Source organism: Cyprinodon tularosa, unplaced genomic scaffold, assembly GCF_016077235.1.
Source record: "Cyprinodon tularosa strain WSP-4 unplaced genomic scaffold, ASM1607723v1 ctg153, whole genome shotgun sequence".
NCBI lineage: Eukaryota > Metazoa > Chordata > Actinopteri > Cyprinodontiformes > Cyprinodontidae > Cyprinodon > Cyprinodon tularosa.
In genome coordinates this window covers 1,180,770-1,204,816 of record NW_024038364.1, presented here as the reverse complement: position 1 = coordinate 1,204,816, position 24,047 = coordinate 1,180,770, and the positions used below count along the sequence as shown (strand labels likewise).

At 39.4% G+C, this 24,047-nt stretch overlaps 1 protein-coding gene across 1 annotated transcript in view; it reads right to left on the bottom strand.

Annotated features, from left to right (window-relative positions):
• Window positions 1–14,330, bottom strand: part of LOC119779927 (F-actin-uncapping protein LRRC16A) — a 39,948-nt gene extending 25,618 nt beyond the window's left edge. Inside the window, exons 1-3 of the mRNA XM_038279775.1 lie at window positions 13,941–14,330; window positions 7,941–8,038; window positions 2,007–2,057 (exon numbers count right to left, since the gene is read on the bottom strand). Of these exons, the coding sequence (XP_038135703.1) occupies window positions 2,007–2,057; window positions 7,941–8,038; window positions 13,941–13,977 (186 nt within the window). The 5' untranslated portion in view covers window positions 13,978–14,330. The remainder of the gene's footprint in view (window positions 1–2,006; window positions 2,058–7,940; window positions 8,039–13,940) is intronic.
• Window positions 14,331–24,047: the final 9,717 nt, after the last annotated feature.

Below are 24,047 nucleotides of genomic sequence, written 5' to 3'. Positions count from 1 at the left end.
ATGGTGGGACCTGTTCTCATCTGGCAACGGGGACAAAGAGACTCCACATTAGAGAAAAGGAGGGTGAAAGGAAAAATCATTGGGCTATTTTAGGAAAAATTATTTAAAACGGAGATCAGAAAAGAATTAAGCAGATAAATAATAAATGCATCAATGTTGATCAAAGCAGTTAGGTATACTTTACACACTGCAAGGTATAAGGTAGCCATAATTTAGCACAAATGTTAAAGCAGCACCGTTTTTTTCCCTTACTGCCTTTTAAAAAGGCATAAGCATGTATTTGCCAGAAAGTCATATTCACAATATAATAAGGAATAGGAATTTGCAAATAAACTAATTTCTAAATATTTTCTTACTTATATAAATAGATTTTTGCAAGCAAAATAATTTTACTTTACACAGAAACACACAAATTCCCTGGTAAATAGAATAGGTGCAGGGATTTGGGCAGTGACTTCTAGCCTAAAACAGAGAATTCGAATTATTATTTAGGTCAATAAAAGCACCACAACTGAGAGAGGGCAGTCGTTCAAAGTCCAACTCTGTTTAGTGTTTGGGAAGTTATTGAAAAAGGAAAACTAGAAGCTGTTGTTCCATTGAAGAAGTAAAAGAAAAAAACAAGAATGTTCTGTCTTTTCTAATAAAAGGTATTTCTTCTACAAAAGGGACAAACTTTAGCATACAACAGGAAGAATAAAAATAGTAAAACACTTTTTTTTTTTAGATTTCCACCAATGTCTTTGAAGGGATCAAATGGATTTAGAAATGGTGATATTTGTGTATTTCGGAAACCCCTAAATTTAGCCGAGGCGCACTTACTCTCCAGAGATTAAACACTACTGTTTGATCCAGAACGCTGCTGCCCGGGTCCTCACTAAGAGTAAGAAAGTAGAGCACATCACCCCAGCTCTAAAGTCCTTACACTGGCTCCCTGTATCTCAGAGAATAGACTTTAAAATACTTCTGTTAGTCTATAAATCTCTGAATGGCTTAGCACCTAAATACATCACAGACTTGCTATCAGTGTATCAACCCTCCAGACCACTCAGGTCTTCTGGCTCCAGCCTGCTCTGCATACCTAGAACCAGAACTAAACATGGAGAAGCAGCATTTAGTTCCTATGCTCCATTTATCTGGAACAAACTTCCAGAAACCTGTAAAAGTGCAGAAAGCCCGAGTTCTTTTAAATCAAGACTAAAAAAACATTTGTTTAGGATTGCCTTCGACTGTTCTAGTTAAACAGTTCAACTGAAACATCATTAGTTCAAAGTTTTTTTATTTTCTTTAGTCCAACTGTTTTTAATGTTCTTTTTTTTTCTGCATTTTTTTTCCTACTTGCTTTGATTCTGTTTTATTTTCCTATATTTTAATCATGTAAAGCACTTTGCATTGTCTTTGTACTGAATTGTGCTATACAAATAAATTTGCCTTGCCTTGCCTATATCTAACTACAAAGGTATTTCAAAATGTCACCTTTGTTATTATGTTATTTCAAAATCTCTGTTTTGCCTCCACATGTATTAACTTGGACACAACAGTTATACTGTATATTCTGAATGCATCTTGTAGTAAAAATATTTTGTGTTGTGGTGCACGACTACACGTTACCATATAAAAAAAAAAACTTATAATGTCATAAGGTAATAAAGTAATACAGCTATAAAATAGATAGCTTAGAGTATTTTAATGCATCAAAAGATGTCCAGGGGTGCAGGGACAAAGTATTGTATCCTTGGTCTGTTTCAGAGAATCATTTTAATTTTATTTGAAATAATCTTTTTGTAACAAAGTTGAAGGTTTGAATTTATTTAGAAGGTTGTTATGAAATTGAAACTGTGATCCATGCATCTCCATGTCATAAGCTCCACACCAAAATGAGAATTGAAAAAACTGTTTTTTAAGGAGAAGGAACAACTAAACCAGTAACCTAACCCTATCCTAAACCAAAATAATATATGGTGCTTTATTAGAATGACATCATCACATCAATATGCAGCTCAACTAACCTTAGAAGGAACCCGTGCTGTCAGTAGGTAGGCTCGATGTGAGGCCAAAGCCTGCAGAGAGAGACAGAGAAGAAAAACGTTTAAGCAGAGAAGTTTTTACAGAGTTAAGATTTTATAGCGGTTAAATCATCCATCCATCCATCCATCCATTTTCTTCCACTTTATCTAGGGCCGGGTCTCGGAGGCAGCAGGGTAAGCAGGGATGCCCAGCCTTCCCGATCCACACACACCTCCTCCAGCTTCTCTGGGGAGACCCCAAGGTGACACCAGGCCAGCTCAGAGACATAATCGCTCCAGCGTGTCCTGGTCCTTCCATGAGGCCTCCTCCCAATACAACATGCCTGGAACACCTCCAGAGGGAGGCGACTAAGAAGCATCCAGAACAGATGCCCAAGCTACCTCAGCTCGCTAAATCATAAAAGTACCTAAGATCATTATTAAAGAAATAAATTATTATCGTTTTTTAAACTCTATGCTAAAGTAAATAAAAAAACATTGAATGTTGTTTTTCTCTTGATAGTGTAGCAAGGTGGACATTCCCAATTTTTGACAAATTAAGCTGGATTACAAAGCGCTTAATGTCTGAAATAGAAGACAGGGTATAAATTAACTCACTTTCAGACCAAATATAGCCGGATAATTCCCTCCTTAGGTTACAAACCAACACGTTAGCATTTTTTCCCTGGCCTAGGGTTGCAAAGCATGGTGGCCTCTTAAGAGGTTTCTAACGGAGTGTGATAATAATATATATTATGGTAATCTACGTGTTTAACCACAGGGTCAGCGTTCCTTTTGGCTTCCTGCTCAGCACATGCTAGGGTGTTTCATTCTGGCAAAATTAGCAAATTATTTTTACCCAAAATGTTTGATATCTTTGCACAATTGTTTCTAAATGGTGGAGGTTAATAGTCCATGTGACTCTTTCTTTGTAATGACGTTTTAAAAAAATGATAGGGGTGGATTGCACAGAATGTTGGCCATGGTTGACAGGAGGCAAAGCCAGCTGTAACATTTACAGTAACCCATTGTATAGCTGAGGGAGGTCTCTCCAGGTCACATCTGCTTAGGACAGGCTTCAAGCAAACAAGATAGAGTCCTGCCTGAGGAGGGAGCAACAGGCAGGGTCACATTCAAAACCACTGGTTTTAGTTTGAGAAGTCGGAAAATATTTGTGTTCAGGTGTTTCACAGATGAGAAGAGTTTTGGGAGGCATGTGGATTCAAGCTGGAATACCCAAAGAAGAGGGAAGTAAGAAGCATTCCTACATCTCAATGCAATTTAGTGTCAGAAGTTAGAGGACCTAACAGTTGAAATAAAAATTTAGGACTGTAAAATAAAAATAAAAACATTTTAATCCTCCTCCCTGCTTTTTTAAGAAATTACATTGTTATCCTTTATAACAGCTTTAACGTTCTTTCGACTGACTGAAAGTCTCTCAGAGATTCCACGCTTTTTATACTTGGATGGTAGCTGACCTTTAGAAAAAAACAACTCTTAAAACAAATAAAACTTGCAAATGAAAAAAAAACCCATCCAGCTTTTAAATTTTCTTAAATAAATAAACAAAAAGCAAACATTTGAATAGTTTAAATACAACTAAGCAAACTATTCATAAAAATTTTAATCTAACACTTTGTCAGTTCTCTGTAGCTATAAAGTTTCTCACAAAAATTCCAATTACTTGTAAAATGGCAGATTTGTCCACCTTTAATCCAACATTTAATCTGTATAATTCTAGGAAAAACATTAATAGACAAAAATATCCAAGTTGCAAAGCTGTCCACACCTTTAATCTAATATTTTGTAGTATCTTTAAAACTCACCTAAGCATTAGGCCTTTTCTGGTGGAGCTTTTCAGTATCCTACATCTTGACTCTTTAGTATTTGTGTCACTCTGCCAGGCCAAGATTCTTTTGCTCAATAAGAGAATAAAGACATCTGTTTTCCATACCTTTCCATCTTCTGGTGATTTTCCATAAGATTTTGTTCTGAACTCTGCGCTAGGCCCTTTAAAAACATCAAATGTACTCTTTTTAAGTCTTTCTTGTGTTGTCGTGGATTCTGGTGGAGCTACTGTAATCCCAAGAAATGAAACAGTTCTTAATCTCCAGCTCTACAACAAACACCTAAAGGTCAATAATGCACCAAAATGATGCAGTGTTGTCACTTGATCTTGTCCCTCGGCACGCTCCCTCATCAGCGTCTGTTTTGTCTTTTTATCAGTTTTAGAAAGACAGACGGATCTAAATGAAATCAGCATAACTATAAAGTTGGTCAGCAGTGAGATGAATGGTGTATGTCCTGGACGGCCGCTCTAAATTTAGAAACAGTTGATGAACACCTGTAGATATTCCTCCACAATTCAGTTCCAACTGTGGAAAGTTAGCATTGGACCTTTAATAAGTTCTCCTTTAACCTCCCTAACAGACTAAATGACCTTTTCCAAATGAAATGCAAATTAAACTTTCATTTTCTTGTTGAAAAACTGGCAGCTGTTTTTTTTCTTTCTTTTTATCCCTTCAGAAGTCACTTGACACAACGCACAACGAGGGTGACACTAGAAATGTTGAGGTCATGTCCTGGATCCAGCTGTCCGTAGGCACTCTTCAAGCCCTGTCTCCACTCCAAGTCCAGTCCTTGTGCATTTGCATCTAAAAATTCTTTCAAAGCTGCAGTCATTTCTGGTGTTTGTGCAACTTTCTCCCTTCCATTTAACTTTCCATTACTATGCTTGGTCAAAGAATTCTGAGCAGCTAATGCCTGTTGTGTTTTACCCAGCATGTCTGAAGGGTGACAGTGACCATCTGCTGGGCAACTGTCAAGTCAGCAGTTGAAAACCCCACCAACAGAACATTTCTATATTTAAAATCTCTATAATCATCAAATTTAATAGAAATCATTAGTTTAAAAACATAAATTAATTACAAACAGAGTTAGGTATTTAAGTAATGATTTCTTTTAAATTTGATCAGTTTCAGTTGAATCAAAACATTAAAATAAATATTTTCAGTAATCAAATTTTGGTGAGGTTTCCTGTCCATATATTAATACCAATTTTTATAAGCTTTCTCATGAATAATAAATGTATTCAATGTCATCCTTTTCTCAGATCTCTGCAAAATTTTAATAAATGATATAAAAAAGAAAAGGTCGGAAAATAAATAAATGAAATTTCCTTTTACTTAAATATTACGAAAAATATAAATACTCCATTTAATGTTTGACTAAAACAAACAAAAAAATAACAAAAAACAAACAATACATGTCAAATAAGTTCAAACTATACTCTCTCCTTAATCCTTCACCAAAAAAGACGCAAGCTGGAGGCCGGGTTGCTATTAAAAGACCTGCTAAGGTATTCAACTTATATTTGAAGTTTATCTCAATTAATATATTTGATGGCAGAGGTGAATCAAAAACAAAGAAAGTAAACCCAAAAGCCCAATTTAGGATCTCTAAACCAAAACCCTCTTAGTTGTTACTGTTTTTATTTACTGTGGTACAAACATGAGTCAAAATACACAAGGGTTTAGATTGTTTAATATCAACACATTATTACCTTGCAGCAGCATTGTCCTTTAACAGTGCTGAACATTTTAAAGGGGCAGTACAGACTGTATTCTGATTCCTAACATCATGTAATCATGACTGAGCTTGTTGCAGCATTTTCAGCATCAGCATTTAGATGAAAGAACTCACTGTCAGTGGTTTTAAATTTCTCCTACTGAAATCTAACATCTTTTTTCTGTCCTTACCTGGTTATTCTAACACTGTAGTACAGGGAGAACTTTTTCTTTTTCCTTTGATTTGTAAGAATTTAATTATATTTTGACATTAAGGTAACATTATGAGGGATCTGATTTATTTGAATGCATTACAATGTGGGTTTTCAATGCTAGGAGCTACAGCTGTGGAATGTAGCAGAAGTGTGTGTCCCAACACCCTGTGGCTCTGAGTGGGCTGCTTTAGTCAAGTCCTGACAGGAGCTGTAAAGCTTTGGTATGTGGATTAAAGGAAATAAATGTGTTACAACTATGAAAGATCAAATCTTTTTAAGCACACTTCATTGGCTAAATAAAGGAGTAAACGGACAAACTGACCAAATGTGTTTATTTTACATTTTCTGAAATATCTCATGCTTTAATTAATCAACATGCCTGTAGTCATGTGAAACCAGACACCCTGCCAAAATAGTACCCACACTCCACTGCTATGTGACTCTCTGCTGTGCTCACCATGTTTTAACAATTCCTAGAATCTGCAACTAAACAACCTTAACAAGTCTGAGAAGCTTTGCATGTGAACTGCTCTGTCTCTCTAGAGGTTCTAGTACTATTTTTGGAAACAAAATAATGAAGAACACAAATCTAGTATCTGCATTAGGAGCCAGAATGGCCTTCATGATAACTGCAGACACTTTTAGGCAAGTTTGTGCTTTTGATCTGAAGTGGGCAAAGGGGTCTTGGTTGCAGCTCCTTTAATCAAAGGAGAGGAAATCTTAGAGCGGTTTTAAGAATAAAAACAGAGCTGAAGAGCTTCTTTCAACTTTCCTGATAACCGTTCTAATAATCTTTAAAAATAACCACATAAAAGCCCCTCTTTCAATCATCACCAGCATCCGTCTTCCTGTTTCTTTTTGACAAACATTGACCAGTCAGCTCAACAACACAATCCTTGGGGTGTAACCATTCAATGTTTTCAGATCTATAGTAATGATCCTGCTGTGGTTCCTTCAAAATAAAAGGGGCATTTAGTTTAGGACCAAATAGAGATAGCTAATCATATGCAAACTTTATCATCATAAAAATGTTAAAGCTGGCAAACGACACAGTCCTTGTTCTCTATGTAATTAGCGATGCACCGATACAGTTATTTTTTTCGATCCGATACCTGGACTAAGCGTATTGGATTTAACTGTTAAATAGCTTTAGTCTTGACATTAACATTGTAAAAATAAAAAAATAAAATAATTAACACATATATAGCTGTACTTTATATTATTTATTACAAATAAGCAGCAAAAAGGAAGAAATAACTGTTCCATGTAAATTGCACTCGATTGGGTCTTGATATCAGACTACCGATATCTAATCCAGCAACGCTATCCGATCGGTGCACCTCTACGTATAATAATAACTTCACTGCAAACTCAAACAAGCATCAGTTTGTCCAATCACTATCAGATACGTTAAGAGGATATTGATAATTTACTGAAAAAAATTACAACATTAGAATTAAAAAAGAAAAGACAACAAAAAGCAAATTGTCAAAAGTTTGGTACAAAATGACTATGTTTGTTTGTTTATCTCCTGTCCTGTAAAGTGAAAACAATACAAGTCATGGAAGACATTGACAAAGTTTTACTGATCAATTTAAAAAAACAGAAGCAATCCTTCCTGATTCTCCCGCTACCATTTATTTGGAGCCGTTTTTACAGACGTGCTCTATGATTATTCCAAAACCGGAACAAACACTAATAACATCCCTTATAGCTAATTCCTGCTTTCATTAACGTTATAGAACCTTTAAGAGCGATGTTCAAAGACACATTTAGATGCTTTTTGTAGTTCAAAGCAAATTTTAATAAGCTGCCGGGTTCATTTTTAACATTTCTCCTAACCAATGTGTGTAATTCCTTTTGCATTAAAGGTTTTATAATACAGAGATACATTTTGGACATTTTGTTGTTTATAAGAATGTCTTCCAGCTTTTACTTTATTCCTTATCTTTGCTCCTTTTCCTGCTGCAACATGCCCACACTATCAAAGTTCACTGGATGCTTCCGGTTAAAAACAACATGTAACCAGTCTGAACATTTCACAATCTGCTCAGATAAGGACTCAACAGGAGGAGGAGTCTCTAAAATATCACCTCCAAGCCTGTTTACATCACTTCCACTAGACCTATAAAAGAAATCTGAGCAGTTTGACTCACCAGTACTCGGTTCTCCACCTTGTCACCTTTGACCTCCAGCTGGACTTTGCGCCTCAGGGCCAGTTTCACCGACCGGCCCACTGCCTCCCGCACACTCTCTATAGCACAGGGTGGAGAAAGGGAGAAGAAAGCACAATTAAGACAAAGACAGCCAGAGGAGGGTCACATTACAGCTAATTACACAATAGGTGTGCATCTGTGGGGGAGGAGGGGGGATCACAGCCTGAACTTCTGGATGTGGGTAACTTGTGGGTCACTGGGCAGGCTGAGCCATGACAGCATACCTCAAAATGAAACTGATTTCATGATTAAATTATAATTAATCAGCAGTTTATTTTAGGATTAATCACATGTACATTTAGATTAAGGAAGATCTTGTATGAAACTTTGCGGATTAAATAAGTCCTGCAGTTTGATGAATCTGTGAATGTGGGTGAAAGTTGGTGACTTTGTTTCCTTGAATCTCAATCAAAACAAAAGACATCAACCGTAGCGTGAAAGACATTAATTTAGTTTAACAAAGTCTGAAAGTTTTAATAAACAGCATGGCTGTCAGAATTTAACCTTTACCATCAGTGAAGTCTTTATAACTCTACATCCCTTCATTTTACTCAACTTTCAAGCTTAAATGTTACTGTGTGAACATTTTATTTTCTTGTTCTTATTCTGTTTTAAATCTGTATTTTTTGCTGCTTTCTGTTTCATCCCATAGATGACATGAAAGCAGGAAAACAGACTCATGCTTTTTCTGAAGTCCATCCTGTTTTTACACATACTGTAGATCACTCAATGATGTTTAACAGTACTTTACAAAACATATCTGAGAATTAGAAAAATGGATCACTTCTTATTTAATATCATGTTGATAAGGGGTTGATCACTTAGAGGTTTAAGCACCTGGTGACTTCATTTTAACAATAAAACACATCCTTAACTATTAAATTGCTAACTAATGTTAGAAGTCTTTAGATTTTGAGGCACACAAGTTTGTTCTTTCCATCTAGAATGTTGGTAGTTTGACATAAAATCATTAACTAAGTAAGAATACTGAGTTAACAATAGGACTGGGAAAGTAATCGATTTAATTGATTATTCAAATCTTTGTCTTATTTATTTTACCCCACCAATACACTCCATGGGTCTAATAACTGATAAACTCGTTAACTGTGTGATACACCAGATATTTAGAGTTAAATTATCATTGTTTGTTGAGAAACATGACTGTTATACAAGCATTTTTACAGGGTAGGTGAGGTTACCCTTTAAATGAAACTCACCTCCCATGGGGATGAGTATAATCAAAGCTAGTTTTTAATGTATGTTTGCATGTCATTTTTTTTAATATCTGTCATTAAAAACTTAAGGAAGAAAAAAAAATCTTATTAATATAACTTTGGAAGGAAAAAATTGAAGATTAGTCTTGCCATATCCACATAGTTACTAGATATGAATATATAGCTAAAAACACAGAGCTGAATTTAGTCAGAATCTATATAACCTCACAGAGATGTGTCTCTAAGAAAAGCGTGTTTACTGCCTGATGAAAAAAAAATAAATAAAAATAACAGAATAAAATAAGAAAAGAAAATAAGAAGTCAAACTAGGTATATATTTCTATACATTTCTTAATCTAATCTAATCATTGTGTCATTTTGATCATCTGAACGGAGGAAAAAAAAATGCAACGCTGGCCCCAAAAATTGGCCTAAATATATCGGCGGCAAATATCAGACTGATGTGAAAATATTCGGCATCTGCCTCAAAAAAACTTTATCGGTCGAACTCTCACCCCAGAGTTTTACATTTGGTTTGCATTTGCAGTAAATGCATCCTCGTAATACTTAATCTAAGTTTTGATAAACTGAAAAAAAAAAAAAAAAAGCATTGAAACACAAACAATATAATGAAATCTTTACACCCTGGAGGTAGTGAGAATTTTCAGATCCTGATGCATTCAATGAACAGAAGAAATAATAAATCAAAGATTATCAAGACCAATAATGATCACCAGCTAGCTGACCTGTTCATTGCTAATAAAGTCACAGATTAAATAACCTACTGGGTTTTATTAGCTTTAACATAGAGATGGAGCCATCTGTGTTGTTTAAATGTCTACCCGTCTATGTGTAAAACTAAAAGCAGAAAAAGTTTACTGTGTAGCTTTCATTCCAAAGACACAGAAATGAGTCTCTAAAAACTGCCTTATTAATGCTGGAAAACCTAAAGTATGGAAAATGTTGTTTCTGACCCAGTGGAAAAAAGATCCAGGAACAGATGGAGACCTAGAGAGGGGGGGAGGGTACAATCATAGGAGGCATTGAACAGTCACAAGAAAAGAAGACTGAGAATTAAGCTGGAGAGAAAAGGGAACATTGACAGACAGTAAAGCTGAAGACCAGACAAAATGTGGAGAAGTTCAAGTGGATGTGTGTGTTGTGAGAATAATGAGGCAGGAGGACTGCCTTTATGACATCATGCCGAAGCCCTTCCCTCTTAAGTCAGACACATGATGAGGTCATGAAGAGGATGAAAACATTACTGCATGAAGGAGCGTAGAGGCTGATTAGAAACACATGGACTTCTATTTGGGTCCAGCTCACTATTATGAGAGCCATGAATGGTTTACGATGAGCCGAGACAAAGTGGAAAAAATAGATAAAATGTCTGCTCTCTGATTTAACAAGCTACTTATTAAAAAAGTGAATTAATATAAACAAATGTTACATTTTCTTTAAAATCTGGGAATTTTAAAACTCTACTACACCCAAAATAAGACTTAAAACAGGGGTCTATAACTTTTTGCTGGTGAGATGGAGTGGAAACCCCCTAATTATATATATTGTATAAATTGTGTTATATCAAACTGGTCCTATAGTCACTCTAAAACATATGGAGTCATGAAACGAGAGTAATTTCTCCCTGGGATTATTAAAGTATTTCTGATTCTGATTCCTCATTGATGGGAGAGGTGTTGTGAATGAAACGGTGCCCAGCTTGAAAGAGCTCCTGTGTGTCACTAAATGTGTGCATTGATGACTTAAATACATCTTCGGCCACCATTTATCTGTTTACTACAATGTGTTGATTTCATGTTAGTGTGTATTCAAAGAAATTTCAATTAGTGGAAAAAATTGCTGGGGGAATATATATATATATAAAAAAAAAAGACTTATCAACCAAAACTTTCGTAACCCACTTTCAGTACCCCCGGTTGAAGACCTCAGACTTAAGAAAAAATAAATCAGGATATGAATAAGCATCCCAGCCAAGGCATTTATTTTCAATATTTTTATAACTAAACATTAATTAATTTGTGCATTACTGTGCGTCGTTTGTCAGTGTTGTGGACTCAAAGCAAAGTAATCAGTGTTGAGATCAAAATGCAGCTTCATACAATGTACTTTTTACCCTATAGCATCTAGCAAAGGCCCAGGGACTGATTCTATACAAACATCATACATCATAAACGCTTTTATCGTATTTTTTCACTTTACGAGCACCAGCTGTCTTCTACCTTACAGGAATTTTACCAAATCGATAAACAAGTGATGCAGAATTGTGAGGTAGAAGTAGATTCAGTAGGCTAAATATTTTATTGGCAAACTGAATGTATTTTCATTACATTTAAACTATCTTTCCAAATTACATCCTCTGCTAAATTGGTAAAAGTAGAGCTGATACTATTTATTTTGAAATCAATCTAACTGATACCTTATATGTGCTGCTGATTGTTTTGGACCCAGTATTGAAGCCAATATTTATTTTTTTCTCCTCCATTGACAAGATAGTGGCAGAGGGACCGGCAATGCATGTGTTTTACATGATCTCAAGGCACGCCTGGTGAATGCACTGATGAATCAGCGAACACATGCACGAATCGGCTGAAACTGAAAAAAATAAACTAAAACTGTACAGCTCCATATCAGATCAGGGCATATTTATTTGTTAAAAATGACCCAGTCAAGATCTGACCTTTAACTGACAGAGCTTACTGTAGGCCATTTCAGAGAAAGTATTTTGTCTCCTGAGGAAAGATGGAGGAAACATACAGTTCAAGATTTGCAGCTGTAACTGCATCAAAAATGTGTTTTACAAAGCACTGACTGAAAGGGCCAAAGAAAACACATGCAACGCTTCATCTTCTTCACTTTCCCTCCAATTAAATTATAAACTCATTTGGGGTGATTAATTAAATGTATTACAAACAAGTCCTATTAAATTGCATGGAAAAACACCAAACTTAGTTGCACCATTTTTAAATTTAAAGAATTTAAAAGAAATTTAAATGTGTGTCTGCATGGCATCACATGTAACTGTTAGGATAATTATCATTGAAGATGTGTGAGTTTATAACATCCTGGTATTGGCTGCCTGTTGCGCGTCAAAACTGATGTTTTAATCTGATTAGGACAATTCCTCTGTCTGGATATACAGTTATAATATTCATTTTTTACGTAGCACAAATTTGGAAATGGAAAGAGAGCGGTGTCCTATTTTGATATGGCTGGAGCCATGGATGTCTAATCATCTGCTAACGTGTATGATGTAAAATATGATGATGTGGCAGACTGCAGACTTTAACCCTAAGCAATTTCTCTGATCTGAGTAAGGTTATAATTTCTATCAAAATCTGTTGTCATGTCTCCTGGTTATTTATAGAAATAAGTTATGAAATGTGATTTAAATAGTTTGTCCCCAGTGATCTCTTTTCAGGAAAAAGACCCGGAAAGATAGAGCATCTGGGTGCATTCACAAAGCCTATCTTTAACAGAACAAATGTGCAAAGTTCCTGCAGTTTTCTGTCAAATCCCCAGCAGGAAAGGGGAGTTTCAAGGGACAAGGAGCAAATCCTCTAAACATTTAAAAGTTTTATTATATTAACATCTGAGAACAAAGCTTGCATATGTGATGGAGTGCTGATGGCAGGTTTTAATTACTGATGATGAGCAGCATCAGGTTGTTCTGACCTATTCCAACCAAAAGCGGCACTGGGAACAAAAAGCCCCATTCATCACTCCATACAGTTTGAGATTGAGCTGGAGACATCGTAACAGACAGCACGGGTTCATGAGTCAGCTTCACCACGCAGCACTAGATTTAATTTCATAACACAAACCCTATGGATGAAACACAAGCCCATATTGGGTCCTAGAACAATCTGGACACAAGCTTCCAATTTTGCAACAATATTTACTTGTAAAATGTTGCTTTTTTTTTTAAAGCATTTGTTTTTATCTGTTTAAAAGGGTCGTTTTATCAGGAGCATCATACCGGAAAACCTATTAAACAAAACTGGGTGAAAACAGCAGATCCAAACAGCTTTAGCTCACAGTATCCAAAGGTCAGCGTAAGCCAAACTTAAGTTGAACTACTGTCAGGAGAGCGGAATGCTTTGGCTACTTTTTACTGCAAAATTGCAGTGATTTACTGTTCTTTTTGAGAGCCAGTCATCCAGGCAGTCTGTGTTGATCATATCTCACAATCCAAAGGAATTTCACAGGACACACCCCTCTCCCAAAGCCCTCACTCCCTCCTTCAGATAAGGAAGTAAGAGAGGAGGAACTTTTAGGTAGTCAGCCAAACCCTGAGGGCATGAAAACAAACTTTTCACTGAAAGGCAGGAAAAGTTAGAAAAATAAAATAAACATAAATACTTTCACACCTGATATGCAAAAATTAACACAGACAAAATCAATGCACGTATGTTTTTATATTCTAAATAAATCAATATACTCTCTTAAGTTGCTCATAATATGCGTTATTGATAACTTAAGTTTAAAGTATTGACTTTTAAAATATATTTCAGCTAAATTAAGTGATTTGAGTTTCAGTGGAGCGTAAATATACAACATATGAAAAAGTTAAACTTTTAAAACTGCATTTTTTCCTTTCCCTAAATTTCCCAAATTGGATTTCTAGCCTTGGCAAACTAACACCAACTTTCTCTCCAATAAACTGACGCGTAAAAGTCATTCGATTTTCTCAGAAAGTCCTGCTTACCGAACAGTTCGTTGGAAATGTTTTTCTCCTCCGTCATGATTTCTCCTGCCGTGGTAAACACCAGACTTCAGGCCGATGGAGAGGGCAGCAGAACCGGGTGAAAACTAGAAGAAAAGCGGCTGAAGACGGACCTCCAACCAAAGGCGCAGCCCCGTTTCCTGCGCTTACCTGTCGACACCCTGCTGTCCCAACAAGCGCTTCTCTCCGCTACCTGCGTGGATCATACATCATGACATTTACAGTTGCATTCCAGCAGAGGGGAGAGGTTTAAAAAGGGGTAAAACTGTTCATGTAGGAGGGTTTTTCTTATAAGGTTAGTATGAAAAAAAGTGTCGCGAGTCAGCGTATGCACGAAAACAAATCACGCACGCAAACTCCTTCACTCTCCTTTCTTTTTTTTCTCTGTCCACCAGGTTTGTTTATGCTGAGAGAAGTGGAAGAACAGTGACACCTGGCGGTTGGTATTGTGAAAAACTTGATTTTAACTTCAAATATTGAACTAGGACTCGGGACAAGCGTGTAAAGAAGATGGATGGATGGATGGATGGATGGATGGATGGATGGATGGATGGATGGATGGATGGATGGATGGATGGATGGATGGATGGATGGATATTGAACTAGGAAAGAGGTCTTCAACGTTCTCCAGGCCAAGGCAGGGGCGGAGCTAGATGGGGGGCCAGGGGTGGCAATAGCCAGCCATAGCCAATCATTGGCCACCCCTTTTACCACCCCTACCATTCTTTTCCCTCTAATACAGATGGTGCCAGCAGTAATACTCTCAAGTTGTTATTGAACATTTTAATCTTTCATATGTTAACAGTTACTTGAATAATACTTGAAAAAATAAATGTTCTGGTTGTTAATTTTCATTTTGGAACAGTGTATGGTTATGAGATGACATGTGTTGTGAATTGGCGCAATATAAATAAACTGAATTGAATTGAAATTGAATTGTAAATTGACCCTTAGTTTCTATTGCCTATCTGCTTTCCACCCCCCCTCAGTGTACATTGGTTATTGCCTGGCCTCCCTGATTAAAATTCTCAGGCTACGCCTCTTGGGCCAAGGACCCCCAAAATTGTTGGCGAGATGGAGCTAGGACCCCCTAATTATATATATTGTATGAAATTGTGTTATATCAAACTGATCCTATAGTCACTCTATTAGAGATGAAGTCATGTAACAAAAGTAATTTGCGGACACCCTGTTGAAGACCTCCGAAATAGGAGATTAATACCATCAGTCACCTTCCTAATTCAGTGTCTGCATCGACAGGGACTTGATAAAATGTTCATCCAAACCCAAAAATGTACACATTTTGTCACATTACGATGTTGTTTGGATAAATTGTCAAACCTCAGAAAGGTGTAGTATTAATGTGCATTATCTCTTTCTCTGCAACAGTGCAGAATTACTTTTAACATAATGGGTAACATTTTTAAGGGGTCAGTTTAGAGGTGTGGTGTAAATTAATGCAGTAATTAAAATTAATGTTCAATTTCAATTCAGTTTATTTATATAGTGCCAGAGATGGCAAAAGTACTCACTTTCCGTATTTGAGTAAAAGTACAGATACTTGTGTTAAAAAATACTCTGGTAAAAGTGGAAGTACTGATTAAACTTCTTTACTCAAGTGAAGGTAACAAAGTACAGGCTTGTAAATTTACTTAAAGTATAAAAGTAAAAGTAGAAACCACTTTTTTCATGCCGTTGCCTACATTTTAAATGGATGTCTGCCAATAGGACTAGATCTCCGTTGTGTGCATTTTCAATCATCTCGTCGTCCATACTACTATGCTAATGTCACCGCCACCAAGCTGCAATGATTTGCCGCGAATGAATACCGCCGAATCTGTCGATTCATCTTGTAGTGGTGCGTCAAATGCAACGTAGCTTCCCATCCAATTAGATTGAATTTGGTATTGATGACGTGAAAAATAATAACGGTAACTCCATTGAAATGATTCAAAACTAAAGTAACGAGCCAATTTTTTTAAAATGTAAGGAGTAGAAAGTACAGATATTTGTGTAAAAATGTAAGGAGTAGAAGTAAAAAGTCGCCATAAAAATAAGTAGTAAAGTAAAGTAAAAATATCAGAAAAATCTACTTGAGTACAGTAACGAAGTATTTGTACTTCGTTACTTCCCATCTCTGTATAGTGCCATGTCACAACAAATGTAATCTCAAGAGAACTTAGGGAGACAATTCAACCAGATCATACAGTCATTCCATCCATCCATCTTCCTGCACTTATTCGGGATCAGGTTGCGGGGGTAGCAGCTTCAGTAGGGAGGCCCAGACTGTCATGATGGGTTTTAGTTGCTTAGCCCACATGCAGAACACAACGGAGGCTGGGTAAAAGGTTTAACAGAGTTTATTGAATGTGCAATAATACAAGTTAAGTACAGGATCTTGAACTGGTCCGGGCTGGTTCACTGAAGTCTGGAGAGATGATAGTTTGATTAGAAAGGCAGGCAGATGAGCATGAGTCCTTGGATAATTCAGAATTCTACCTTGACTGAATCCGGGCTTCTCTTTGAGAGAGGAGGAACCGTTGGGTCCAAAGACTGTTTGTTCAGCAGAGTACACGAGCAGTTGCAGCGTCTGGCTTCTCACTTTGAATGGCAGACCTTGATTAGAGTTTCAGCTCTTCACTAAGAGCAGCAGGAGAATCCACATAGGAATCTTCAGGTTTGGCTCACCAGGGCAGTTTGGCAGGTTAAGCTCATCCAGAGCTTCAGGCTAGAGACAGGTTTCCTGAGAGAGAAAAACAGAAGAGAGTTAGAATCAGATCTCTCTCTAGAGATAACTAAGATTCTTATCAGTTTCGAAGGCTCAGGTCGCTAACCAAACTAAGGTCAACACTGCGGCGTCGAAGCAAGGTCTGGCAGCTGGTTATAAAGGGGAAGTCTCCTGATGAGTAGATGCGTCTCAGGTGTGCTGGAAGACTCCAGCACCAGGAGACCCACGGCGCACTCTGCTGGAGGAAGGTGGTACAGCTCCAGATCCCAACAGTACCCCCCTCTCAACGACTGCCTCTTGGCGGTCCAGAAGATGTCGACGGGAGGGAGCTCTCTTATTCCTCGATCAGGGACGGATCGAGGATATAAGAGCCAGGAACCCATGTGCGGTCCTCCGGACCGTAGCCCTCCCAATCGACGAGGTACTGCAAACCGCGACCTCGCCGACGGGAGTCCACGATCCGGCGGACGGTGAATGCAGGATGTCCATCGATGTCCCGGGCGGGTGGAGGGGAGTCGGATGGAGGGCACAGGGGGCTAGAAACAACAGGTTTTATCTGGGAGACATGGAACGTGGGATGGATGCGGAGACTCGGAGGAAGGTGTAAACGTACAGCAGAGGGGTTGATGATCTGGGCAACCTTGTAAGGACCAATGAACCGGGGGGACAGCTTTCGAGACATACCCTTGAGGGGAATGTCTCGTGTAGAGAGCCATACCTCTTGGCCAATGGAGTAGTCAGGGGCCGGCCGTCTCTTGGAGTCAGCGAAGCGTTTAGTTGAGACAGAAGAACGGTTGAGGGTGGCGATGGTGTCCTTCCAGACCCTCTGACAACGACGGATGTGCTGATGGACTGAACGGACCGAAATCTCTCTCTCGGCTGCAGGGAAAAGTGGAGGCTGATAACCGAGAGATACCTGAAACGGGGATAAACCAGTGGAAGCTGACTTGAGTGAGTTGTGGGCGTATTCGATCCAGGTCAGGTACTGACTCCAGTCGGTGGGGTTGTTTGAGGTCAGGCAGCGGAGAGTTGACTCTAGTTGCTGATTCATTCTCTGCGTCTGCCCGTTAGACTGTGGATGATAACCAGAGGTTAGAGAGGACTTACAGTTTAAAGCTGAACAGAAGGCTTTCCAGACTTGAGAAATTAACTGTGGGCCGCGGTCAGAGAGAATTTCCTGTGGGATGCCATGGAGCCGGAAAACATGCTTCACCAGAAGCTGTGCCGTCTGGAAAGCCGTGGGAAGTTTTCTGAGGGGAATTAAATGACAAGACTTGGAGAAACGGTCGACTATGGTTAAAATGGTGGACATACCTCTGGAAATCGGGAGACCAGTGACAAAATCTACGGCAATATGAGACCAGGGACGGGTGGGAACAGGTGGAGGATGCAGCAGGCCAGAAGGTGGTTGGTGAGAGGTTTTGTTTCTGGCGCAGATGGGACATGCTAAAACATACTCTTTTACGTCCTTGTGTAAGGATGGCCACCAGAAACGTCTTGTAACCAGGGCTATTGTTCTGCTCACTCCAGGATGGGCGGAAAATTTAGCTGCATGCATCCACTGGATCAGGCGGGATCTGACAGAAGAAGGAACATAGGTTTTATTTGGAGGGCCGTTACCTGGGTCAGGTTCAGAGGCAAGGGCAGAGTTGATGAGATTAGTGATCTCCCAGGAAACCACTCCTACAGTACAGGAGGCAGGAAGAACAGGCTCGGGCGTCTCAGGTTGATCAGCAGAGTAAAGACGAGAGAGAGAATCGGGCTTGACGTTCTTGGAACCAGGTCTGTAAGAGATTATGATTGAATCGGGAGAAGAACAATGACCATCTAGAATGACGTGGGTTACCTTGTTTGGCGGATTGGAGATAGGCCAGGTTTTTATGGTCTGTCCAGACCAAAACTGGATGTTCGGCCCCCTCGAGCCAGTGTCTCCACTCCTCCAAGGCGAGTTTGATGGCTAGAAGTTCACGATCTCCGACATCAAAGTTTTGCTCCGCTGGTGAGAGTCTACGAGAAAAAAAGGCACAGGGGTGAATCTTTTGGTCTGAGTCAAGTTGCTGAGATAAAACAGCTCCAACACCGGAGTCTGAGGCATCCACCTCTAAGATAAATTGTTTAGAGGGATCTGGCTGGATCAGAATGGGAGCTCTAGAAAACAGGGTTTTTAATATTTCAAAAGCTTTTTGACCTTCAGGTGTCCATTGAAAAGTCTTCTTTACCGAAGTCAGGGTTGTGAGAGGTAGAGCTGTTTGACTGTAATTCCTTATGAAGCGTCTGTAAAAGTTTGCAAAACCAAGGAACATCTGAAGCTGTTTGCGGTTTTCAGGTGTAGGCCAGTCAAGAACTGCCTTTATCTTGTCTTCGGATGGCTTAACCTGCCCGCCCTCGAGCACAAACCCTAAAAAAGTGACAGATGGTTGGTGAAATTCACATTTTTCTGCCTTCACAAAGAGCTTGTTTTCCAAAAGTCTCTGAAGGACCAGACGGACATGTTTCTTATGCTCAGATAGGTTCTTGGAGTAGATCAAAATGTCGTCAATGTACACAAACACGAATATATTCAAAAAATCTCTGAGGACATCATTGACTAGAGCTTGAAAACAGGCTGGAGCGTTTGTGAGACCAAAAGGCATGACCAAGTACTCAAATTGGCCTAAGGGAGTCTTAAAGGCTGTCTTCCATTCGTCTCCTTCTCTTATCCTAAGAAGGTGATAAGCATTTTCAAATCGAGCTTGGTGAAGACTGTTGCACCCTGAACAGGTTCAAATGCTGATGCCAGTAATGGTAGTGGGTACTTATTTTTGACGGTTATCTGGTTAAGACCTCTGTAATCTATACAGGGTCGTAGGGAACCATCCTTTTTGACCACGAAAAAGAAACCAGCACCAAGAGGAGAGGAAGATGGGCGGATTATCCCAGCAGCCAGAGACTCAATAATATATTTCTCCATGGTCTCACGTTCAGGCTTAGAGATGTTATAAAGTCTACTGCTGGGCATAGGAGCTCCAGGTAATAATTCAATGACACAATCATATGGTCTGTGAGGTGGAAGAGACGTAGCACTGACCTTACTGAAGACTGGTGCCAGATCATGATACTCGGAAGGAACAGAAGTAAGGTCAGGAGAGTCCATCTCCCCCCTACCTCTAGGAAACTGAACAGCGGGAGCTGCAGAACGAAGACATGTCTCGTGACAGGAGGTCGACCAAGACTCAATGTGGCGTTCAGCCCAGTTGATATGGGGATTATGCCGTTCCAGCCACTCGAATCCAAGCACCAAGGGGGAGCATGCAGAAGGAAAAACAAAAAAGGTTAATGTCTCACGATTATTTCCGGAGATCAAAAGTTCTAGAGGTTGTGTTTGATGAGTGACTTGATGGAGTTTCTTTCCATCAATAGCGGATACTCTGAGAGGCTTGGATAACGGAACAGTTGCAATCTGTAATTGCTGGACCAGGTTAGAATCAATGAGGTTACTCTCACATCCGGAGTCAATGAAAGCAGACAGGGTGAGATTCTGGTTAGAAAAAAAAGTGTAGCTGGTAACATCAGATGAGGAGCTTTTTCAGTTTTCAAATGGCCCGTCAGACTCCTCAGTTCCTCTGACGGGCTCTGGCTTTTGACTTAGCCGGGCAAGAAGCAATGAAATGGCCAGTCTCACCACAGTATAGACACAGATTGCCCCTGAACCGTCGTTGTCTTTCCTCAGGGGTTAGCCTTGTGTGTCCAATCTGCATGGGTTCAACTTCTGCTCCATCTGAGTGAGAGACTTGGACTGGAACAGAAAAAGTCTGGTTTTTAACCTTTGGCTTGGAAACGGGTTCTGTGGATCCAAAAAAAACAGAAGCATTATTTAATGCAGGGGTTGACACAGAAAAATTCAGAGTTCTTTGTCTAGTGTTGTTTCTAGTTCGGAGCCTGTTATCCAATCTGATGGTTAAACGAATTAAATCCTCCAAACTATTTGGTTCGTCGATCGTGGCTAGTTCATCCTTGATGTTATCATGTAAGGCCTTAAAATAGGCACTCTTAAGTGCACATTCGTTCCATCCAGAGGCTGCGGCCTTGACCCGGAAGTCGATGGAAAACTCAGCCACTGTGGAATTTCCCTGTCTTAAATTCAGCAGGGCTCGGGAGTCAATAGTTTTATCAGAGTCATGGTTAAAAACTTGGGAAAACTCTGAAATAAACTCGGAAAAAGTACAAGTGAAACTGGATTCAGAGGAGAACCTTGCCTCCGCCCATTCAAGGGCTTGTCCAGTGAGTTGAGAAAGAATGAATGATATTTTCTTTCTATCATTCGGAAAACTGCCAGGAGAATGTTCAAAAAGTAATCGATATTGGAACAAAAATCCCTTACAATCTTTTGGGTTACCTGAGAATCTTTCAGGCAGGCTGGGAAGGAACTCAGGAAATGACGTCACTGCCGGTGACTTTGGAGGCGGAAGTTGATCCGGAACTGGACGTACCGCTGGCGTGGCGTTAGCATTACCCATGTAACTGGCATATGTTTGTAGCATCTGATTTTGGTGTTCAACTTTAGTATGCAACTCACGGAGGGTATGCGCATGTCCAAGGATTTGAGCGTATTGTTCCTCAAGCCTCCTACGGAGGTGATCTGCTGGGCTTTGTGTTTGGCTGCAGTGTTCTGTCATGATGGGTTTTAGTTGCTTAGCCCACATGCAGAACACAACGGAGGCTGGGTAAAAGGTTTAACAGAGTTTATTGAACGTGCAATAATACAAGTTAAGTACAGGATCTTGAACTGGTCCGGGCTGGTTCACTGAAGTCTGCAGAGATGATAGTTTGATTAGAAAGGCAGGCAGATTAGCATGAGTCCTTGGATAATTCAGAATTCTACCTTGACTGAATCCGGGCTTCTCTTTGAGAGAGGAGGAACCGTTGGGTCCAAAGACTGTTTGTTCAGCAGAGTACATGAGCAGCTGCAGCGTCTAGCTTCTCACTTTGAATGGCAGACCTTGATTAGAGTTTCAGCTCTTCACTAAGAGCAGCAGGAGAATCCACATCGGAATCTTCAGGTTTGGCTCACCAGGGCAGATTGGCAGGTTAAGCTCATCCAGAGCTTCAGGCTAGAGACAGGTTTCCTAAGAGACAAAAACAGAAGAGAGTTAGAATCAGATCTCTCTCTAGAGACAACTAAGATTCTTATCAGTTTCGAAGGCTCAGGTCGCTAACCAAACTAAGGTCAACACTGCGGCGTCGAAGCAAGGTCTGGCAGCTGGTTATAAAGGGGAAGTCTCCTGATGAGTAGATGCGTCTCAGGTGTGCTGGAAGACTCCAGCACCAGGAGACCCACGGCGCACTCTGCTGGAGGAAGGTGGTACAGCTCCAGATCCCAACACAGACGTCCCTCTCCTCAGCCACTTGGGCCAGCTCCTCCGGGGGAATCCCAAGGCGCTCCCAGGCCAGCCGAGTAACATAGTCCCTCCAGCGTATCCAGGGCCTCCTCCCAATCATACAGTCAAATTGGTTCAGTTTTCTATCTAAAGAAAACCAACTAATTGCATCAACTCATTTACTCAAAGCGCTGTTTTAACAGGAAGAAACCTTAAGCAAATCCAGGCTCAGTGTGAGCGGCCATCTGCCAACGCCAACTGGGGTTCAAGGTAACTGTCAACCAGCTCCACAGGCGGCCATATCTAGGAAACACACAGTCAGGCAGACGAGCCAGCTCCCATGTCAGAGGATGAAAGAGAGCACATACGGTTAGTCACAGTCAGATAAACAGGACTGCACTAAAAAACTGGCCAAAATCTAACATCTATAAACAAAGGTGTTGAAGGCAGCAGCACAGTTGATATTTACCTGCAGGATGGTGTCACAACCAAACAGGAATAGACCAGATGAATCTACTATGAGAAAAAGCAGAGAGAGCATAATGTTAGAGGTTAAGCTATTAAATACTGCAGAATGGAAGAATAGAGATAGGATGATGAAAAGCAGTCCTCCAGCAGTCTAAGCCTATAGCAGAATAACTATAGAGATAGCTCAAAATAACCTGAGCCACTCTTACTATAAGCTTTATCAAAAAGGAAAGTTTTAACCCTTGCCTTATAAGTAGACAGGGTGTCTACCTCATGGACTAAAACTGGTAGTTGGTTCCACAGGAGGGGATCCTGATAACTAAAAGATCTGTCTCCCATTCTACTTTTAGAAATTCTAGGAACCACTAGTAAACCTGCTCTGCAAGTTTAATAGTGGTTAAATATAACCCCAGATGTCTGGGGGACAGTGATTCGCCTACATGTTATGAATGCTGACATACCATAAATGATAAATTTGGAACAGTTTAGTTTGTACCTTCAAGTTGTTGCCCATAGGAAGACGTTACTTGAATATAACCTAACGGAATATCTTCAGAACAGCTCCAAATGACACATAACTCATATGGGTGAGTAGAACATGATGTAATAAGGTAAAATCAAGGGCCCAATGTAAAAAAAAAACTGTGTTTTCTTTTAAGGCTTTAGATGTTAGAAGGAGGATTTTAAATTCTATTCTGGATTTAGCAGGAAGCCAATGAAGAAAAACTAGGATAGGAGAGATATGATCTTTCTTTTTAAATTTCATCAGACCCCCGGCTGCATTGTGGATCAGCTGAAGGCTTTTAAGGAAATCAGAATCAACTTCATTGGTTGTGTACAAACAAGGAAGTCATCATAATCAACTGTCCAAACCCCAACTGCAGTTTCTTTCACTGTCTTTTTTATCAAAGAAGAGAGGCAGGTTGAAACAGTCAAAAAAAGTTTCTTGGTTTCCACCAAAATGTCTGACCAACCTGTGAGGTGTTGATTGAGTTCAACAGAGAAGCAGTCTGACTCTGAGGAAATAAACTCACTGTGTTGGATTCTTTTGGCATCGGGGCTGTGTCACGCTGTTCTGAAGGTAAAAGTCTAAACAGCATCTGCTCAGGATGTGTGAGAAGGTAGAGAGAAATGTTTAGTTGCTCTTAAACCTGTCAGACATCTGGTGATTCTCTGCAGAATTGGTTTATTCTTTAATGTGGGTAAGCTAAACCAGAGATGTTTTAAGTCTTAGCCCAATGCCATAAAGAGGGGGATCTATCTTTGTCCACCTCTGAATCTTTCTATTATATTTGTCTTTTATAAAACTAATGAATGTTAAGCTGCAACACAATTCAAGACAAAAGAGAAAATGATTATTGAAATTATTATTAGTGTTTCTTGAAAATGTGTGTTTTATAGCCAAAAGAACTTCCCTATTAAATTATGGGCACCTCCTAATTCTAACCGTATTTTTCACAAGGTGAATTACCTGTGCATATATCTACTTACACATTTGGGCATGCATGGCTTATTTAGTCACTAGATGGTGACAAA